Source organism: Gavia stellata, chromosome 1 (genome assembly GCF_030936135.1).
Source record: "Gavia stellata isolate bGavSte3 chromosome 1, bGavSte3.hap2, whole genome shotgun sequence".
Taxonomy (NCBI): Eukaryota; Metazoa; Chordata; class Aves; order Gaviiformes; family Gaviidae; genus Gavia; species Gavia stellata.
This window is the reverse complement of record NC_082594.1, coordinates 46,943,079-46,962,590: the sequence shown is the minus strand read 5'-3', so window position 1 is coordinate 46,962,590 and position 19,512 is coordinate 46,943,079. Positions and strand designations below refer to the sequence as shown.

At 36.8% G+C, this 19,512-nt stretch overlaps 1 protein-coding gene across 1 annotated transcript in view; it reads left to right on the top strand.

Annotated features, from left to right (window-relative positions):
* MYCBP2 (MYC binding protein 2) overlaps positions 1-19,512 on the top strand; it is a 213,019-nt gene that overhangs the window by 76,825 nt on the left and 116,682 nt on the right. The window contains exons 19-26 of the mRNA XM_059820870.1: positions 4,904-5,023; positions 5,452-5,533; positions 11,641-11,758; positions 13,504-13,708; positions 14,067-14,220; positions 16,661-16,833; positions 17,931-18,056; positions 18,156-18,283. Of these exons, the coding sequence (XP_059676853.1) occupies positions 4,904-5,023; positions 5,452-5,533; positions 11,641-11,758; positions 13,504-13,708; positions 14,067-14,220; positions 16,661-16,833; positions 17,931-18,056; positions 18,156-18,283 (1,106 nt within the window). The remainder of the gene's footprint in view (positions 1-4,903; positions 5,024-5,451; positions 5,534-11,640; positions 11,759-13,503; positions 13,709-14,066; positions 14,221-16,660; positions 16,834-17,930; positions 18,057-18,155; positions 18,284-19,512) is intronic.

Here is a 19,512-nt window from a genome sequence, read left to right as displayed (position 1 = left end):
AATTAAAGCTGAATACCTAATTTAAGAACAACACTGAAATCAGCTTTCCTGGTTTCTGTCCTCTGTTGGAAAGAGGCTGGAGGTGGATCTCTACTCCTCCAAAACATGCATTTCTATTTGGGAGGCTATCCGGGTCACAGGAAATACCTAAGAATTCACACTCTGTCAAAGACACTTATTTTGGTTTGTATTCATACAGTGTAGAAAAATAAGTACATGGAGATGATGGATGTGCTTTGCTATTGCGCAATGTTGCAGTTTCACTTGCATCCAGGTCAGATAATGGAATAAATGATTTGGCCAGTAAATTCCTGTTTGCATTTACTTTTTGGCTGAGCTGAACAGGTAAGCTGATACTGGCACAAAAATTCAGGACAGTTACTACTGAATTTGTAATTATAATGCAAGTTTATTATCACATTATTATAAGTGTTATGCACTTGTGAGTCTGCATATCAAATCTCATCTATGAGCTCAGGTAACCTCTGTAGCAACCTTTCAAGCATCCAACAGGCTTACTTTTTTTCTGCCCTCATAGGATGGATGATTTTCACAACTGGAGGTAGGATTCTTTCCCCCTGCACTGTAGCTATAATGTTGGTTACAGATATTTCAGCTGAAGTGTGGTGGACAGCCAAGAAGCTGCAGTCACAGGCTAATTCGTTCAAGTAATGTGTGTAAAGCCTATAGATGATATCAAGGCATTCAGAACATCCTGTGAGGGTTGGTTGAACATTGCAGATACTAACCAGTAACCTGACTGATATGCTTTATTTGGGTAGTCACTCCTGAACTGAACAAAGACTTGTTGGCAAATGATGTGGTGTATCTTTATTCTAAGAATTTTTTTGTGTACGGTCATATTGCATTAAAGCTTTTCATCTGTGGGGAGAAGAAATGTATTTAACATCTTTAGAAATGCTTTTTCCCTCCTCCAAAGGTGGTCAGTGAGAAATGAAATATCATCACCCTTATTGCATCTGAGGAACACTAACAAAATGTTTTTCCTCGGGTCTGGACCAAGGGACTGAGATGCCATTCTGTAACAATGTTGGGGGTTTTTTTTGCCAGCAGAACTTTTACTTATAGTTTATGACTTCATTTGCTGTTGGGACTGAATGAGCTTTTTCTTCATTCCTGGAAAGCAGATTTTTTTTCTTTTTGTGGTAGCAATATCAGCCAAGAGAACTTTTGAGCATCTTTCACAGAGTGAAAAATTGTCTTCAGGAGTTAAGAATTTTCTAAGGAAAATGGAGTGGTGGTGGTGGGGTTGGTTGGTTTGTTTGGTTATATTTCCAGTTATCTCACTTTCCTTCCCCAACTGTGTAAGATAACCAAGATGAAAACCCCTCATTGTGAAGTTGTTCATGGAGCCCACCCCTCAGTGTTGACAGCAGGAAGCACTTTGGAACTTTTCCTTGGTGCTTTCTTCTCTCTGAGGGATGAAAGAGTCAAAGTTTCTGTTCAGCGGTAGTGCAGTTGGGTAACACTGGAAGTACTAACTTGCTCTGCTTACAAGGTTCCCTTCATTCAACCAGAAGAGTCTCTGCTTCAGTAGTCTGTCTTTCTATGCTTCCCTTTTAGGAACAGTTGTTTTGATATTACTTCTAATGAAATGACTATGTGCGCAACTGGTTGAAGAAAAGCAAACGTGTATCTCCATAGTTACAGTTGTTCCTTGAGACACGTACAAATAAGCTTTCTGCATCCAACTTTTGCTCACGTAGCTAAAAAAATTTTGAGTCTGTGAAAGTACTGAAATGAAAGGGGATGACCCAGTTTGTTTGCAGCCTTGTCTCTAAGTGTAAGAGCTTGTAGAACTTGGTTTTCCTGGCCAGTGCTGCTAGAAAAACATGATATGTATTGGCTGTGTAATGGAGTATACAGATAAACGGTATAGCCCAAAAGTGTGCTCTTGAAGGTGAGTAGTGATATTCTATTTAGTATTTTTTTTCTATTTAGTATATTTTGTATATTTTAATCAAAAGACTTTTTTTTCCCCTAAATAAGACTAGCTGAATCTTACTTTTTTAGTTACAAGGGTTTTGTACTTACCATACATAAATTATTTTAGAGTGCTTATCAAGTTCTGAGCATCCAGCTAATTCAAAGCTCATGAGACAGTTACTAACCACGCAAAGAAGGCTGAGAGGAGTTCCATTTTCAGTTTGCAAATTTCACACTTAAGCAAAGTAAGATATGTATGGAAGTCAGTTGTTTCCATTCCTGCATTCTTAAAAGCTTTGAGAAGTTAGCTTTGGAATTTGAAAATGCCAGCTCTGTAAAACTTTTTCCTTTAAAATACATTAATTTCTTGGATAAGGAATTGCGAAATTTGTTTCATGTGAATGTACTTGTCTCTACATCTTTCACAATAGTATTTAGTGTTTCCTTCAGGGTAATATGGTGTTATGCTTTCATTTGCAACTGGAAAAAATGGGAATATATCTAGAATCATCTTTTATTTAAAGGCAGTATCACATATTTATCATTTGAGAAAACAGCAGTCCTCAACTATTTATTAGTAATTATTGAAGAACTTGAGAGCACTATGTTTTTCTTTTGATGAGGCAGGAAATGCACATGTACCCGTTCAGGTGTCTGCAGATCACTTGATATGCCACTGTCACAAGACCAGAATACAAACTTCTGCTAAATTTTGTTAATATGACTGGACATAAGTGACATGGTTGCTGTGTATCTAGTTCGTTTCATTGTAGGAGGTGCATGCAGCCATGACACTTATTTACTGGACCTGTGCATTCCTGGCAGGTGACTGTTCAAGTGCATTTGCACAGTGGGAGAGCTTACATTTTTCATTAGTCATCAATGATTGAGGGAGGAGGGAAGACAGGAGCCCACAGGTAGACTTCCAGAACAATTAGCTTTTTTTCTGCTCCGGTCTGAAAAGCTTGTGTGAAAGAAAGAAGCCGTAAGTAGGCTGCTTGCTGAATAAATAATTCTGGTGGCAATATTAGCCCTTAGAACCATCTCTTGGTTACTTTAGCATGTAGAGTTTCATGCAAAAGTAGGCACAAGAAGTTCAAAGGTACTGTATTTGAGAAATAGCCAAATTGTTAACTGAAATACTAGAAGCATGTTAAGGCAGAATTACATGACTAGGAGGAAAAATTCTGTATTTTCAGGTGTTGGGTTTTTTTGTTGTTGTTGAATAGTGGTTCTGTCTCTTTGTATTTGCTTTTGTTGTTAATACAAAAAAAGCTGCAGACAGACCTTCAGAAACATTTCTTCTAATGTGCATGCAGTCTGGTAGTACACAACTGATGCTGTTGGAAAAACCTCAAAAATCCCATGGCAATACTTAGAGCCAGACAACTCATTTACCATGTCTTCATTTCACACGTATCCAACATGTAGTGCAAGTGTAATTGTTTTTGATGAAGGGCACCCACATTTTCAAAGAGATTCTTTACCTGTGTCATTAAATCGTATTCTTCAAAAGCATTACTTAATACGCACTATACGCACTGTTCCTTTACAGATATAAACTACATAGAGATTAATATAATTTCTGTACTCAGGCATCACTGGAAAAGAGCTTTATTTCCAAAACAGTGAGACTTGTGAAAACTGGTTTGTAATAAAAGTGCTGACATGACTTCACTGTATCAGCAGTTCCCATGCATTAAAAAGGAAGGAAAGTTTGAGCAATATGTATAAAAACAGAATTATATTTTAAGTCTAAAAGACTTGTAAGTCTGTAAGTGCTGTGCTGCACACAATGAATAATGAAGTCTCAAGAGTTCAGACTTCCAGTAATGATTATTCAGGAAAACATGTAGGAATTATAAATATAGACCTAAATTGAACAACACTTTTGAGCAGCAATTGTTTCCCTGTATCAGTTTTTTAAATAAAGCAGTAATCAGTCAGAATTATTACAGGAAGAATATGGAATCTCCTTTGAGCAGTTATTTTTCACTTCATGTATTTTCTCTCATTTCTCTATGCTACAGACAGTGTGACTGAGTCTTATATGAAATTTTTCATTGTGAAAATGCAGTTCTTTAGAGCTTTCATTGCCTGCTTTCTACACAGATATAGGTGTTTTAATGGTGATGAGCATGTCTATTTCTCTATCATGTTGGTTTCCTGCTAGTATTATGAAACCACCTTCCTTTGTGACCCTGTGACCATATAGTTTAATTATAATGTAATTGTTAGATGATGTAAACATTCTGATTTCTGGGGAAGGTAGTGGCTTTCAAGAAGTTTATAAATAATCCTTCAGTGCTTTTATCTGATGCAAAAGCACTTTGACTTTAGGAACCAATAATGCACTTCATACTTACTAAAAGAAATCACAGAAACAATGTCAAAAATGCATCTTAAGCAGACGGGAAACAGATGTGCTAATAGTGAGTATGTTGGCATTGTTAGAAATGAGCTGCATAAGTAATTGTTAGTTATGTGAAACAAGGGCTATATGGCCAAGCTGGAGTCAAGTAAAATCCTTAACAAGTAGTAAGTGGAAAAAATAGATCAGGCTATGCCTATTGAGTTTAAGTACAGTGCTTTCTGTCTACTTCATAATGCTATTTTACTGAAGAATGAAAGTGATGGTTATTAAGCAAAACTTCTGAAGTTGTTTGAATTTCCTGTTTTTCTGGTCATTTTGTCTCCTCTTTGGAAGTTTCTGCTTCAGAGGATGTGATATTTTCCAGTGTGTAACTTTGTAGTAGGTTGTTTAGCAGTAGAGTTTCTGTCATCTTTCCCATCTGCTTTGATGCCACATTTGGAGCTGTCTCTCTTACTATCCTGTGAGCTCTTTCTCCTACCTTACAAATGGCAGGGTGGGGAGTTATATTAGAAGAATGAATAGAACAAGAATAGTAAATAACTCTTTTAGAAGACGTGATATGATTATAAGTTTTGTTTACAGACGGAAGTGGAGAAAGAGGTGAGAAGGATGCCAGCAAAATCACAACCTATCCACCAGGGGCTGTCCGTTTTGACTGTGAACTGCGAGCTGTACAAGTCAGTTGTGGATTTCACCACTCAGGTGAAAACAAGTAAAACAATGTTAATTATAGTGTAGAATTTTTGTTGCTTTTTTAATGTCATCATATGTGTCTTCACTGCTTTGTATTTAATTTTCAATAAAGATGTACACAGGAGTGTTGAAGGTTGAAAAGGTCGCAGTATAATTTTGTAGCCTACCACACTGTCCTTCAACAGTGAAAAGGACTATGAGTATCATGTATTGAGTTACATCAGAGCTTTTAAGCAATTTCTGAGTCATTTGAAAACATCTGCACAGCACAGCTCTAGCCCTGCATAGAAATGCTGGCTGTGATGGATTGTGGAATCTGGTATAGTTCTCTTAGTGTTTCAGTAGGGATTGTTAACTGTGCTACTCAGAAAGGCTAACCAGCATGTTAACATGTGCATATGTCAGAAAAATACTGTTCTTTTCTGTTTGTTTTTCAGTGGTTTTGATGGAGAATGGTGATGTTTACACATTTGGATATGGACAGCATGGGCAACTTGGACATGGTGATGTTAATTCCAGGTGAGCTGGTAATTAAAGGACATGATTGTATATTGCTGTACTGCTGCATAAAAAGTGGCTGCATTTCTGTTTCTCTGTAGCTAGCAAGTGTGAAAACTCAAATATTGTCCAAATAAAGTTGATAAGCTCTTGTTCTGCACTTATTCCCCATAACCCTCTGGATATAAATACAGTAACAGTACTGTTGTATTGTATAAGTAATTCATTTAGTACATGAAGGCTTCTGTGCATAGTTATTAGCATAGCTTTGATAATTGACTTTGAAATGCTTCTTTCTCTTCAATTCTCCCTACATATACGCGAGAATGACATCAAAATTTCATTGAGATTTCATTATTTCTGTAAAATACTACATATGCAATAATTCACATAGTATGATGTTGTAAACCTAGATTAACCTGTTTCTGTTACACCATTGGCAGTAGTTAATTTATGATAAAAATCTCATTTTTGTTTATTATTAGTCTCCAAAATTAAGTCACTAAGCTTGGGTCTCTGCTGCATTTTGTAGACACTTATTTCTGATGTCAGCATGAGAGTGATGTGTTGCTTTCTTTCGGTCAATAGAAATGGAGAAGTCAACAGAGTGTGAGAGCTATTTGACTAACTGCCCACTACTTACCTACTTTAGGTATGCTCAGTAGCTCTGCAAACTTTATGGGCCTGATATCCATTAACTACAGTAAGACCACAGATAATTAAATATAGCTGTCTTTAATGTGAAGCTCAATCTCACCCTCAGTATCTCATCCTCAGTATCTTATCTAGTCACTAAAGTAAAAAATCAGTCTCCTGCCATAAAAGGAAATGTAATAATGTTGTTCTTTGGGCACGTACATATACCGTATAACACATAAGACGGGATTTTGAATAGTAGCAATCATTGAGGCTTTGCGTATGTCCAGTAATGCCCAGTATCCTTATGTAAAAGGCATACGGAGTGGAGCATCCTTGACCTGTCTTCAGTTCTGTCATTTCTCTTGTAGCAGTGAGATGAAAATTACTGAACATCTATCCTCCTAAACTCTTTGGAGACTTCCAAATCATTTCTTTTGTCAAGTTTCTGAAGAAATCTTCGTCATCTTATAACTTTCATTGGATTCAGTAAACAAAAGGGGGAGAGGGAAGGAAGAAAGACATTTTACTGGAAGTGTTACGTTGTATTGACTGCTGTGCCTAATGGTAGTCTCTAAACTGTTACCCCTACTCAGTTTGCATTGGACTGGTGAACGCAGTCTGTGTTTCTGCCTATGGTAGAGCCATATCACAGATCAGTACGCTGTTTTTCGTTCCTGGAAATTCTTGGATACTTGTTCCAAGCTACAACTGCTTTAGCTGGCAATTCAAGTCACTACTAGAATAAGGCCGGTTTCTGTCTTAAAGACTGAAGAGGTGCAAACAGAGTGGCGTTTGTACTGGTAACTTACTGTTTCCCATTTCGAACTTCCATGAAATCGCTTGGCTTTTCTGAAGGCATTGGAGCTATCTGCTGTATCTGTCAGAATGTCAGGCAGTAAACCCCACATCTGTTGGTTATTTAGACAGCAACTGGATGGAGACCAAATGTAGTTCCAGGTGAGATCCTAGAAGAGAACATGAAACATCCCGTGCCAAAGGATAGTGCTTGACCAGGCCTAGAAGCTGAGGAGGTACAAGTGACTTGGCACTGACCTTTTGTATCATTCTACAACAGACCCTAGACAGTGTCTGAAAAACGCCTTGAAGAAATTTGGAGTATGTCCTGTGCATGAGAACTGGCTATAGTACTATATTGCTGTTTAGCACCATCATTCAAATGATGATTTCCTCATTGATGTACTTCTTTTTCCAGCTTTAAGTAGAGATCTCTCCTCTGCCCTCACAGTAAGGGATTCAGAGAAGGAAACAGGGAATCCTTATGCAGAGTTCCACCTCAGTTGGGACGCAGTGGTGCTCAGATGGCCACCTCCAGCCAGGTCAGTGGTATGTCAGTCATGCAGTGTGTCACATTGCTTGTATTGACCTCAGGAAGACCATCATCTTCTGAATCCAGGAACTGATACTCTATTGTGTTTCTGGGAGAGAGAGAGAGGGGAGAAAAATAAAAGGAAGTAATATTTAGGCAGCCTAGCTAGTATATCTAAATATAAGGGCCCCTGAAAACAAGAAAATGCAGGAACTCTCATTTTCATCTGAGGGAGCCATCTTCATTGCCAGATGAAGCAATGATGGAAGTTCCTGGGCAGCAATTGATGACTTATCCTTTGGTATATTTCCTATATTGTAAAAAGTCTTGGAAATGCTTAACTACTTTCAATTCCTCTCACTTGTCCAGACATGTCTTTCCCCTTAATTAAGGGGATTCTGGACTCCTCTGTTAGAGTATGGTAAACACCACAAATTCTTCCTCCTACTTCAGTAGGAATGAGGCATATTACATGCCCTAGAAAGACTTCAGAGTATTTTTTATGCACACAAGCAAACAAAACAGCAGATGAACAGGATGATGTGTTTCTCAATAAACTATTAATAGACCTGAAATGGTGTTATTTTTTCTCCAGCAAAGACTTCAGCCATTCATAGATGGACCACTTAAAAATGCAAGTGATCTGGTTCCTGGGAGGCCATTTTTTCCATATCAGTATGCTGGAGCCATTAAACTAGTCTGCGTAGGCTTTCTTTTGTAAAATCCACAGTGGCAGATGTTGATGAGCTATTCACTATGTGAAGGATTTGTCAGTCTCTGCTTATATTCTCCTCAAATTAGATGCTGGTGGATAGAAACTCAGTGGCAGCAAGGAATGCTTTGCAGTGTCTAGTCTTGGTGAAAAATAACATGTCTAGTATTCAGGTAAGCAAAGGCCTGTTTGTTGCTGATGCTTCTCTCAAGGAGCTAGGACTTAAAACTCCAAGATCTTTCTATTATTGTTCAAAATTTGCCTGCATTTCTTGTACAAACTGTTGACTTCAGCAATACGTTAGCAAGCACGTGATCTGGCAGTCAAGCAAGGCAATCCTGATGTGATTTTGCTTCTGAAGGTTCAATAACATGGAAGAAAACTAAGCGGACCTTCCATGGACGGTCAGCTATGTTCTATTTGGAGACAAAGCATAGAGACTATATCCTATTAGTATCTCTAGAAAAAGAATGTGTTTCATCATCTCTGTTCGATAGGACCGTTTCTAGGTGTCTTGTCTGATTATTTTACTTCAGCGGTGGAGTGCAGGTCTTATTTACATCTTTTCAACAAACTTCCAGTTACCTCTAAAATATAAAAATCTCCATTTTCTTTTTAACTCCATACTGCCCAACCCTGCCTGCAACTGACAGGAGTTACTACTGGTTTCCTTTTGCCCACTACACAGCAACAGCCCATGGTGAACCTGAATTTACAGCACCACGGTCAGCTGCCCCAAGTGACATCTTACTGGACCTGGCAGCCAGCTGTTGCCTGAATAAGTACCATGGACAGAGATTGTTCGAACAGTTAATGCAGGACAAGTTTTCAAAGACCACATCTGCTCCCTGAAATGCTTACCCTTCAGGATGGAAGAGAGTTTCGGTGTGGGCAGCCAAAATGCATTTGGACCTTCTGCAGGATCCTGAGTTAGCTGATGCATGTGTATCTGCTGCTTTTCATTCAACAATCTGGTATTTTCCCAAGGGATCTCGGGTTACTTTCTGTATAGTTGAGGTTGGTTTTTTGTGATTGACCTGTGCCAAGTACCTGTGTCATATCCAGAAGCCAAAGAATCTGTGACACCAATGTGTCCTACAACTCCATCCCAGAAGAATACTTCTTGCTTTCTCCCATTCAAATGGAGAAACCCTGGTTGTCAAAACTTTATTCAAAGAGTCTCTCAGACTCTTAAGAGTCTATGCTGAGGTTTTTTGTGTTGAGTTTCAGAGGGATAGGGAAATACTCAATAGTATCACAGATTTTAAATTCCGTATACATGAGTCAAACTGGCTTATTGTATTTTTCAAAATCCCTCCTCCTTTTATGAAGTGAAAACTATTTTTCTGTAACTTTACTGTATTTTTTTTATGTAGTTAGGTGTCTTAAGCTTTTACCTGTTCATTTCTCTAGTTGATACACTGTAGTTGGCCATTCCAAAAGCTGAGTGATCTTAATAAAAGAGCTGTTTAAGAAGATAACATACTACATCTCTCTACATTAGTTGCTTGTCTGGTTTTGCTCTGCTGCTGCCAAAGGAATATCATACACAGCATTCAGATAACATTGCTGATAGATTCAATTGGCAAAACAGAAAGATAAGTAGTTTTGGTGATAATGGCTTAGCTTTTATGCGCCAAAGAGGTGAAACGTTCACTTTTTTAAAAAAGCATAGGATTGATAATTCTGTGCCTGCAGTGATCATAATTTTGAGGGAGAGCAAAAAACTTTAATAAAAATATTTCCCTTTAACAGGAATGCTTTGGATTAGTTCTTAATTATGTGTGGTCACTGCTTCGGTGCCTTTTTGAACTTCCTTAAAGTTAATGGGAGGCAAATGTAATGTTTATTCTGTTTTTAAAATGTTTCATCATTGGTGCTGCTAAACTTTGCTCTGTATGTCTATGTATAATCTTACTGATGTCTGAACTTATGTGCCTGTAGACCAACAAAGGCTTCTGAATTTATGAATGTCATGTTGTGCATCCTCTACCAAATTTTATGCTGCCCTTCATTCTCTCTATGTCCACTACAGTCACCCACTGGAAGCTACGTTCACCACAAAGCAATAATTTCTTTCTGTATACCTGTGTTCTCACTCCTTCAGGTCATCAACCTTTATTCATGCTGCGTTCCTCTGTTCCACATTTCCCTATGTTCACATCTTCCCATTTACCCTTTCCCTACTGAACACGCGATGCCTCTCCTTCCTCTTACTTTCTCAACTTCTGTTTTACCTGCAATTCAGCCAAAACCAGAACATGCAGATAACCCGTCCTTCTGCAGAGCAGCTGCTAAACAATTGCTAGGTAACTGTGGGCTGACACTTTTTTTTTTATTCCAGCATATGACAACCTGTTCTTATTTTAGATTAACCTACTTTTGAAAGTGCGTGTTTAAAAGTAAGTTTAAATAGTGCTGCTGTTCTCTGGGGTCAGAGATCCCAAACACGGAGTTATTTGGGAATAACTTGTTCTTCAAATTCACAGTCTTTCTTAGTCCACAATAAATTTGAAGTTTTAGGTAGACATTCATTATGGGATTCAAAGTCTGGTACAGTTCATGTAGGCTCCTGTTCACTTTGTTGAGATTGAGATAAAAATTTTAGTTTCAGTACCTCATACTTCTTTCTTTTTATCTTTCCTGCTATTTCTATTCAAGTCATCTCTTCACATTTTCTTTCTTTCCTTCTTAATTATACTATTGGGGTTTTTTTCCTTCATTTTTACTGGAATGGAAATTTATTTTCTTGTATCTGTCCATATTTGGGAGGCACATGGATTAGACTTTTTCAGATCTTTCTGGAAAATGGTTTGGAGAGGTTTGTTCTTTCTTGAGTCTATGAGTTTGATGGAGGGCAGTTTTTTAATACTTTATTCTCCTTTAGAAAGCTGATGAAGGTGGGTAGACCTTCTCTTTCTTTTAATAATTCCCTAGACAATGATCCCAGGAGGGCGTTCTCAGTATTGCTTCTGGTAATGTTACTAGGGTATCAACCACAAAAGGCTTTGATTGCTTCATAACGCGAACAATTTTGTTAAGTGCTTAACCGTGTCCTCACTACAGAATTTTTTTACTGCTACAGTTTATTGCAATATATTTTATATACATACATACTCACACATATATGTTGGTGTAACTACAGTAACATTAATGTAATCCTACAATTACATATCAAATTAACCATTTTTATTCTATGCTGATTTCTGAGTTTAACTGAAGAGAGAGGGTGCTTGATCTGGTTCCCTGTAACAAGAGGGCATAAACTTAAATATCTGGTACAGTCTTTTAAGCTTCTTTTCATTTAATACGTAAGATGTTGCTTGACTCTGGTTCCGTATAGTATGTGAACATAGTGAATATATTTCACAGTGATTGAAATCCTTATAATACTAATGTATGTGTTAAATGTTGCATGTATTGATACAAAATTAATTTATTTTGATATAGGGGATGTCCCACTTTGGTGCAAGCATTACCAGGTCCTAGTACACAGGTTACTGCTGGGAGCAACCATACAGCTATTCTCTTAATGGATGGCCAGGTTTTCACATTTGGAAGTTTCTCAGTAAGGAAATAATAATACTTATTTATGGGAATAAGCTAGTAGTTAATGTATTATTCAAAGACCTTTCAAAACTGTTTGCTTATACTTGCTCTTATCGAACTACTCATGACTTCTGCATGTCTTTTGTGTCTGTTATGTTTAAAAATGTGCCCTTTAATGTATTGTTGCGCTTAGAAAAGCATGATGCCACAAATTCTTGGTGGTTTTTGTATTTTAATGAAGATGGTGATCTAAAACTGGGTTATTTTATAAGGTGCACCAGTTTTCTCAAACTCTTATTGTTGCAAGCTCGGTTGCTAAGAAGTATGTATTGCATACTCTATTACCTGTCTGTCTGCATTTCTTAGAAGAAATTGCTATAGAAATGGCAATGAGTTGCAGAAGTAATGCTTACGCTTGAGGGGAGATTATTGCTCAGTATAACACAGCGTAACTCTGGTACTCTTCTTTCATATCTGCATGGCATTTATTCTCTCAGTGAAGACTGAAATTTTAGAATTGGAAAATCATGTTCTGAATAAGTGTGCCACAAGGTGGCTCTTACATTAGGTAATATTTTGTTGTTTTTCAGATTTCAAGGAAGAGCTTTGGTGTCCATGTTTTTGTCAAAAGTGACTTGGACACACAGAAGTTTAAGCTTTGTTGACTTGTAGTGAAACTTAGCTCCTGAAAAAACAAATTCACTCTCAGAAATAGGATTTTAAAGTCTGTCTGTTGACTGAGGTTTTTTTCTTCTTCTAAAAGAAAAAATAAATTTAGACCATATTTATGCTTGTGGTTTTAATATTGTAATGCTTAAAAGTTTGTTGACAGCCTCATGGAGTCAAGACAAGCTCAAAAGCAAGCATGTTTTTTGAAAATGTCTTCACTAAGTTTACTTACATACAGTGTTATGTAGAAAGAGAGATGACTAACATGCTGGACAGAGGGTGTTCGCTGCACATGCATGTTTCTTCTACTTTACCATTTTAAATAAAAAGTTACCTTGACTTCATTAGCCTGCGATGAATTTCCTTTGCCTGAGTGAGGTAGATAGAGTCTGAACAGGTTTATTGCAGCAGTTCTTATTACGTACTTAGGTACAGTATAAGAGCTGTTGATCCATCTCTCAGTAACTAGTTGTACATAGGAGATAAGGCCCTAGATCTCCAGGTCAGGATGTTAATGAGCATATACAGAGGTGTGTGCTTAGGCACTTTATGGTCTTTTTAGCTCAAGTTTGATGTGCTAATCAGTTTCTAGGTACTTTTAAGAGGTATTTGCTCTGTAAGACTTACAGTCCATGTAAATTCAAAACTGAGTGGAATTCAGACTGTGAATGTGAATTCAGAATGTGAATTCAGAATGTGAATGTAGATTTCCCCCCGCCCCCCCATTAATTCATTCCTTGTTTAGCACTGAATTTATTTGGATACTGAGTATTGAAGGAGGATAAATGCTTTTATATTTGATTCTGAAGATGGAAAGGAGGGTTATCCGTCATGGAGAGTTTGAGTTGCATTTAAAAAAAAAAGTTCACTCAAAAACCTAACTGAATAGGGAGGACAATATCTGTCAATAACTTGTTCCGTGTATTTAATTGTGTAACACTTCACTTAGCTTCAAAAAGCAGCAGCTACTCTCATTTTGTGGTAAGCTATCTCTTCCAGATTACTAATTTTGTGTATTGAAACTATCAAAGTAACTTGTTCATCTTTGAGACTTATTGTTACTGTTACTTACTAATTCTTGCATTCTCTCTATAGAAAGGTCAGCTTGGTAGACCAATTCTGGATATGCCCTACTGGAATGCAAAACCAGCACCTATGCCTAATATAGGCTCTAAATACGGACGCAAAGCAACATGGATTGGAGCGAGTGGAGACCAGACTTTTCTCCGTATCGATGAAGCTCTCATTAATTCTCATGTGCTTGCTACATCAGAGATATTTGCAAGCAGGCATATAATAGGCAAGAACTCTTCTAGAATATTTTAAATGCTTATGGAAGTATTGGAGGAAAAATAGCTTTGATCATGCGAACAATAGAGGAGCAACAAGTCAAAAATGTGAATGGAGGGAATTAAAATATTTTGACTTTTTAGTTACACTGCACGTGGTGATCCTAGCTCCTTTAGAAATGTAATTTTATTAAAAATAGGAATGTAAAAGTCTAAACTTTTCTTGCACTTAAATCTTAACTACAGTTTATTTTTTTGCTGTAGCAGTATATCTATTCTTCCCTATTACCTTAATGCTTCATGCATAGAAAATGCCATGTAATGAGTGGAGTCTGCATGTTTTTCTGCTCTTTTTGCTCCCTGATCTAGGTTTGGTACCAGCTTCAATATCAGAACCTCCTCCTTTTAAATGTCTTCTGATAAACAAAGTAGATGGCAGTTGCAAAACATTCAATGATTCTGAGCAGGAAGACCTTCAAGGTTCTGGTGTGTGTCTGGATCCTGTCTACGATGTTATTTGGAGGCAAGTGTGGATTATAGCTATTAAAGTAATAATATAGAAATACTTTTTTAAATATTTTGGGAGGCTGGAGATTTGATTATGCTCATTTCCCTGGTAAATGAAAAACAATTTTTAGTCTTCCATGTATCTCTTTTCACGTTTTTTGAATAATTTGCTCAAGTAAGCCCAAAACAAACATCTCTTGCCCGAATTTTTTTGATTCCTTTTCTTTTTTGTGTCACTCACATTCCAGTCTCATGATGTTTGGAGGACTCCAATCTCTTCTGCTTATTTACTCTTTCTATTCTTCCCTTACTTTCCTCCGTCTGCTTAACACTTAACTGAATATTTTCATTTCCTTGCCATGCCCAGCTTCCACAACCTTGTGTCTTAAATCTTAATCCTTCTCTCAGACATTAGTGATTAAGACTTGAATAGGAGAAGGGGTGGAGTAATGATACTCTTTTCAGTTCTGACATTTTGAGAGGTCAAAATAAAGACATTAATTTAGATGGCATAGACGTTCAAATTACGGGTGTATTTATTTCACAGTCTTTGAGGATGGTGGAGTCTTTGAGCAGGTGGAGATCATAAGCCCTAGTTCCAAAGCAGAATCATAACATCCAGTTCTTCTACAATGATTTAAAAGCTATGTTAGACAGGATTTGAAAGAGAAATTTGACCTGTCATCTGAGTGCAAGTGATGAATGATGTTTAAACTGTTTGAAGACTTAGGCAAAACAAGAATAATCACTTACAGTTAGAATAGAGCAGGGAACCAGCTAATCTGTATTCATCTGGAAAAGACAGCATCATGTAGGATCATCTCTTTAAAAGATCATTGTGTCCATAGGCTGCTTGCATCCTACTTTGGATGTCTTCATCCAAAACTGAGATTCAGGAACTTAACACTGAAGCATGCATATTTGCTAGACATGTTCCTTTGTGACCTCTGAAGTTCCTTGGATGGCTGTAGTCCTGCATTATGCACATCCCCAGGATTGTTTGGATCTCATTAGCTAGGTACCAGTTCTTACTTAAATTATGCTGAGATTTGAAATAAGGAAGCACCCACATCCCTCGGTCATGGTATTATCAGCATGATTAAAATACACTGAAAGACTCAGTTTATTAAAAATCCAGTTATCGATGGCCATGGGAAAGCAGCAAGTTTCAGGGGAGAAAAGGTGATGACACTCAACTTGATGTAACACACTAAAATGGTTATTCAGCTTGAGGAAGTTCAAAGTCACATGTTAAAGATATTATGGGTAAACATGGGTTGAGGTGTTTTATTAGGTGTTTTATCTTGGGGACTGTAGAATTAAATCTAGAGCTTAAATACTTAACTGAAGAATGGATTCTTGGAGCCTGAGCAGATGTATTTCTGTGTTATGTCCCATTCTTGTCTAACAGAAAATAGTCTACAGAAGAGACATGTTAATGAATATGCCTATAAGTAGTGAAATATTTGGTATATTAATTATTATTCCTGGGCATTTTTATTCATGGCTGTTTAAATGAAGGGGGCAGTTTCTCTGTACAGAGAGGCAGCATTCTTGGTTATAGGGATGTTAAAGATTTTCTGCACAGCTTTGTGACATATGTTTTCAGTTAGTAGTGAAATTCAAGTGGTTAAATAATTTCTTGTGTGTGTGTATAAACTTGCACATCGCTAACTTGTTGAAATCCTGAATACATATAGTGTCTTAACAATATTTTTAGTTAAAACTATTTGCTTCTCTGTTAGTTAGATCATCGTAGCCCCATTTGGAATTTTAGAACAGTGTACCAAGTAAAAATTCCTTTTGTGCTTACTCAGAACACTCCCGTAGGCCTTTGTCTTCTAACTGTTTCTTCCTTTTACATAGTGATATCAAAGACTTAATTTTTTTCATTTTCTTTTTCTCCATGTTAATCTGTGGTATAGAAAGACTTTGTATTCCCTTGTTTATGCTGCCCTTTTCTATAATCCCTTAAATACTCATAAGGTGATGTTATGCCTTTAAAAAAGCCCAAACAAAATAGGTTAGATTTCTCAAGATCTTTTTACTCTTATTTGAAGGTGAGTAACCCTTTTACTTTCACTTGGCATCTTTATCATTTTTGAACACATCTGCCATTATAGCTAGCACTTTGCTAGCTACTTCATTCTTCTTACTAGATTATGCTGTTTTAATATTTATTAGTTTTGAAAAGTGTCCAACATGTTCTGAAATTTGTAAACCCATAATATGACTGACTTGAAGCACAATAAGAATGTTTTTGTGTCTTTCCATTTGCTAGTGTGTTAAGTAGTGAAGTTTGTATGTATTTGGTGTAATGATGTTCAATTTTAAGAGTTTGTACTAGCAGATCTACATTATACATTAAATAGCTTATAAAATTTAATTATCAGTTAGATTTTTGTATTTTTTCAGTAGGTGAAAGGTTTTTTTTACTCTGTTTTGTCTTGCTCTAGGTTTCGACCAAATGCTAGGGAACTGTGGAGTTACAATGCAGTAGTTGCCGATTCCAGACTTCCCTCAGCTCCAGACATGCAATCCCGGTGTAGTATTTTGAGTCCAGAACTTGCTCTACCAACAGGTTCCAAAGCTCTAACCACCAGATCTCATGCAGCTTTGCACATTCTAGGTATACATTTATAGCTGATGAGTCAGAAGCTTAGGTGAAATAAAGAAATACTACTTAATGTATAAATGAATTGTAATCTAACACTTTCTGACTTTTTTGAGTTAAAATTTTACTTTGTAATTTTTCACCATTGCTCTTAACACTTATGATCTGGCTGATACGCATTAATTTTAATCAAAATAGTTATCTTCTGACATCTTAATGATGCTAGAGGATTTTAGAGTTCTGATGGAACCTGCTACTAGAGGTCAGCAGAATAAAGTAAGAGACCTTCCTAGATGATCTTTTTGGACAGTCTGCAGAATAAAGTCAGTAGTATTAAGTTAACCTGGAGTCTCCAAAAGACAGGGGAAAAAGTGCTCTTAAATAAGCTGTTTTTATTTTAAAGTAAATGCAGTATCTAAAATTATAATTTACTTTTTGCAGTTCTGTATAATGGGACACTAAGAGTAATATGATTTCCTTTTGTAGTCTAAGAAACCTACCAAAACAAAAAAATAATCCCACTGTGTTCATGTATAAACTGGCCATATGCGACATACCCAATGCTTCAGAGCACAGCTTTGGAAGTTATTTTAGCTCACTTGCTCACTGACTGTGAAGAGTGATCAGTTCCTTGTCCTGATCCCTTCATTGTGTGTTAGAGATGTGATAAATTTTAACTTGAACAGTACTTTTTTTGTGTCGGAGTCAGAGTGAGGCATGTTAGGCACCCATGTATATGAAACAAAGTGCCCATAATTCAGTTACTACTTCAATACTTTTTTGGTAATAAGGGAGACATAAAAAGGAAAAAAATATGAAAGTGTTGCTGACAATTTATTTACCATTGGAAAAGTTGCAAAGCAGGTTTAATCTTATTTCTTGGTTATTCTGGAAAATAAATAAATTAAATCAAATTGATATTCAGTAGTGAACCTTGAGATTCTACAGCAGTGACCGCTGACCTAATCAAAGCTATAATGACGTTCAGTAGCATGTGTGTGGTTTAGGAACAAAACAGGTTGCTTTGATCTTTTTAACTAGTATTCATTTCCATTTCACTGATTATAATCAACAGTAAGAAATTTTGAGTTCTTGGTTTTGCTTTCTTTTAGGTTGTCTTGATACTTTGGCTGCTATGCAGGACTTAAAAATGGGTGTAGCAAATACAGAAGAGGAGACTCAAGCAGTAATGAAAGTTTATTCTAAAGAAGACTATAGTGTTGTTAACAGATTTGAAAGTATGTACACAGTAAAATTTTATAGCACAAGCTGATCAGGCTTGTGGAATAAAATACTAAGATAGATTAACTGTATTTTTGTTGTATTTTTTTCTGCAGGTCATGGAGGAGGCTGGGGTTATTCAGCCCACTCAGTAGAAGCTATCCGTTTCTGTGCTGATACAGATATTTTGTTAGGTGGTCTTGGTCTTTTTGGCGGTAGGGGTGAATACACTGCTAAAATAAAGGTAAGTGTTTTGGTTTTGTTTTAAACAATATTATGTTCAAAATCAGAACTTCAGAAATGCCACCTAAAACCATGATTAATTTTATTTCTTGATGAATGGGTGGTTTACTGTATATTAAAAGCATTAGTAATAGAACTAGAAGAAGGCTTCTCAGTGAGAAGTAATGGACCTTATGCGGGTAAGGTGGGTGAAGTAGAGATCTGAGAATTACTATTCTTAATAGTCAAGAATTGTCCCATTCTTACCTTCTCTAAATGCTATACCATCTTACAGGTGTCTTGAGAAGATACGGCAGTGGGTAGAATGGTTCTGTGATCTATTTACACAAAGCTCAGAGGTCCACCTGCAGAAAACTGGTGTTGTGGACTTCAAGTTAGAATCACGTCCTATGTCAGAATACATGAGGGGCTGCTTCTCAAAAACAGAAAAAGAGTGCTTATCAGTAGCTGGAATTCCTTTGGTACTAGCTGAGCCACTACTTCCCACTGTCCCTGCCACTTCTTTCTCAGACTGCTCTCTGGATACCTTCTTCAACTGAGAGTGAATGACACCAAATATTTTGCTTTGTGCCAAATGTGAGGATGATTAGGGCTGGAACATGTGCACTGATTTAAAATTAACAAATAAATAAATGTGGCTTTGCATAAAAAAGCTCATATAAACACACACTGTGATGATAGAGCTCTGGTTTCTGATAACTAGCTTCTGTTCCTACATTTAATAAGGATTTCAGAAACTCGCTGAAAGACATTATAAAGGAAGGATCTAATACCTGCCTGAGATTTATATTAAAGTGTATATTCGGAATATGTTATTGTTGTTACTTGTCATTTACTGGGTTATTGAGCTTTCTTTTTCTATTTTCAGGTGAATAGGCATTAAGGTTTATTTTAGGGAAATGGATGGCATATGCTTAGCAGTAACATTTGCATAAGACAACAGGAGATTCAAAATAAGTAGTTGTACTTTATTCTAGTTTAACACAATGACCGAGAATTGCAGATGGTTGAGGAAAGCCAAGAAACTTAAAAAAAAAAAAAAGGCATGACTAATGTTTAAATGCTAAAGGTAGTAACCCTATAAAAGTGCTCTAGTATTATTTTTTCAATTTGTTTCTGATTGTCTAGGATTAGCTTATAGCCAAGATAAGATTTGCCACCCCTGCCACGGATGAACTGTGTATTAAATAGGTGTTTCTAAGAGAAATCAGAGACATGTATTGTGGTCCT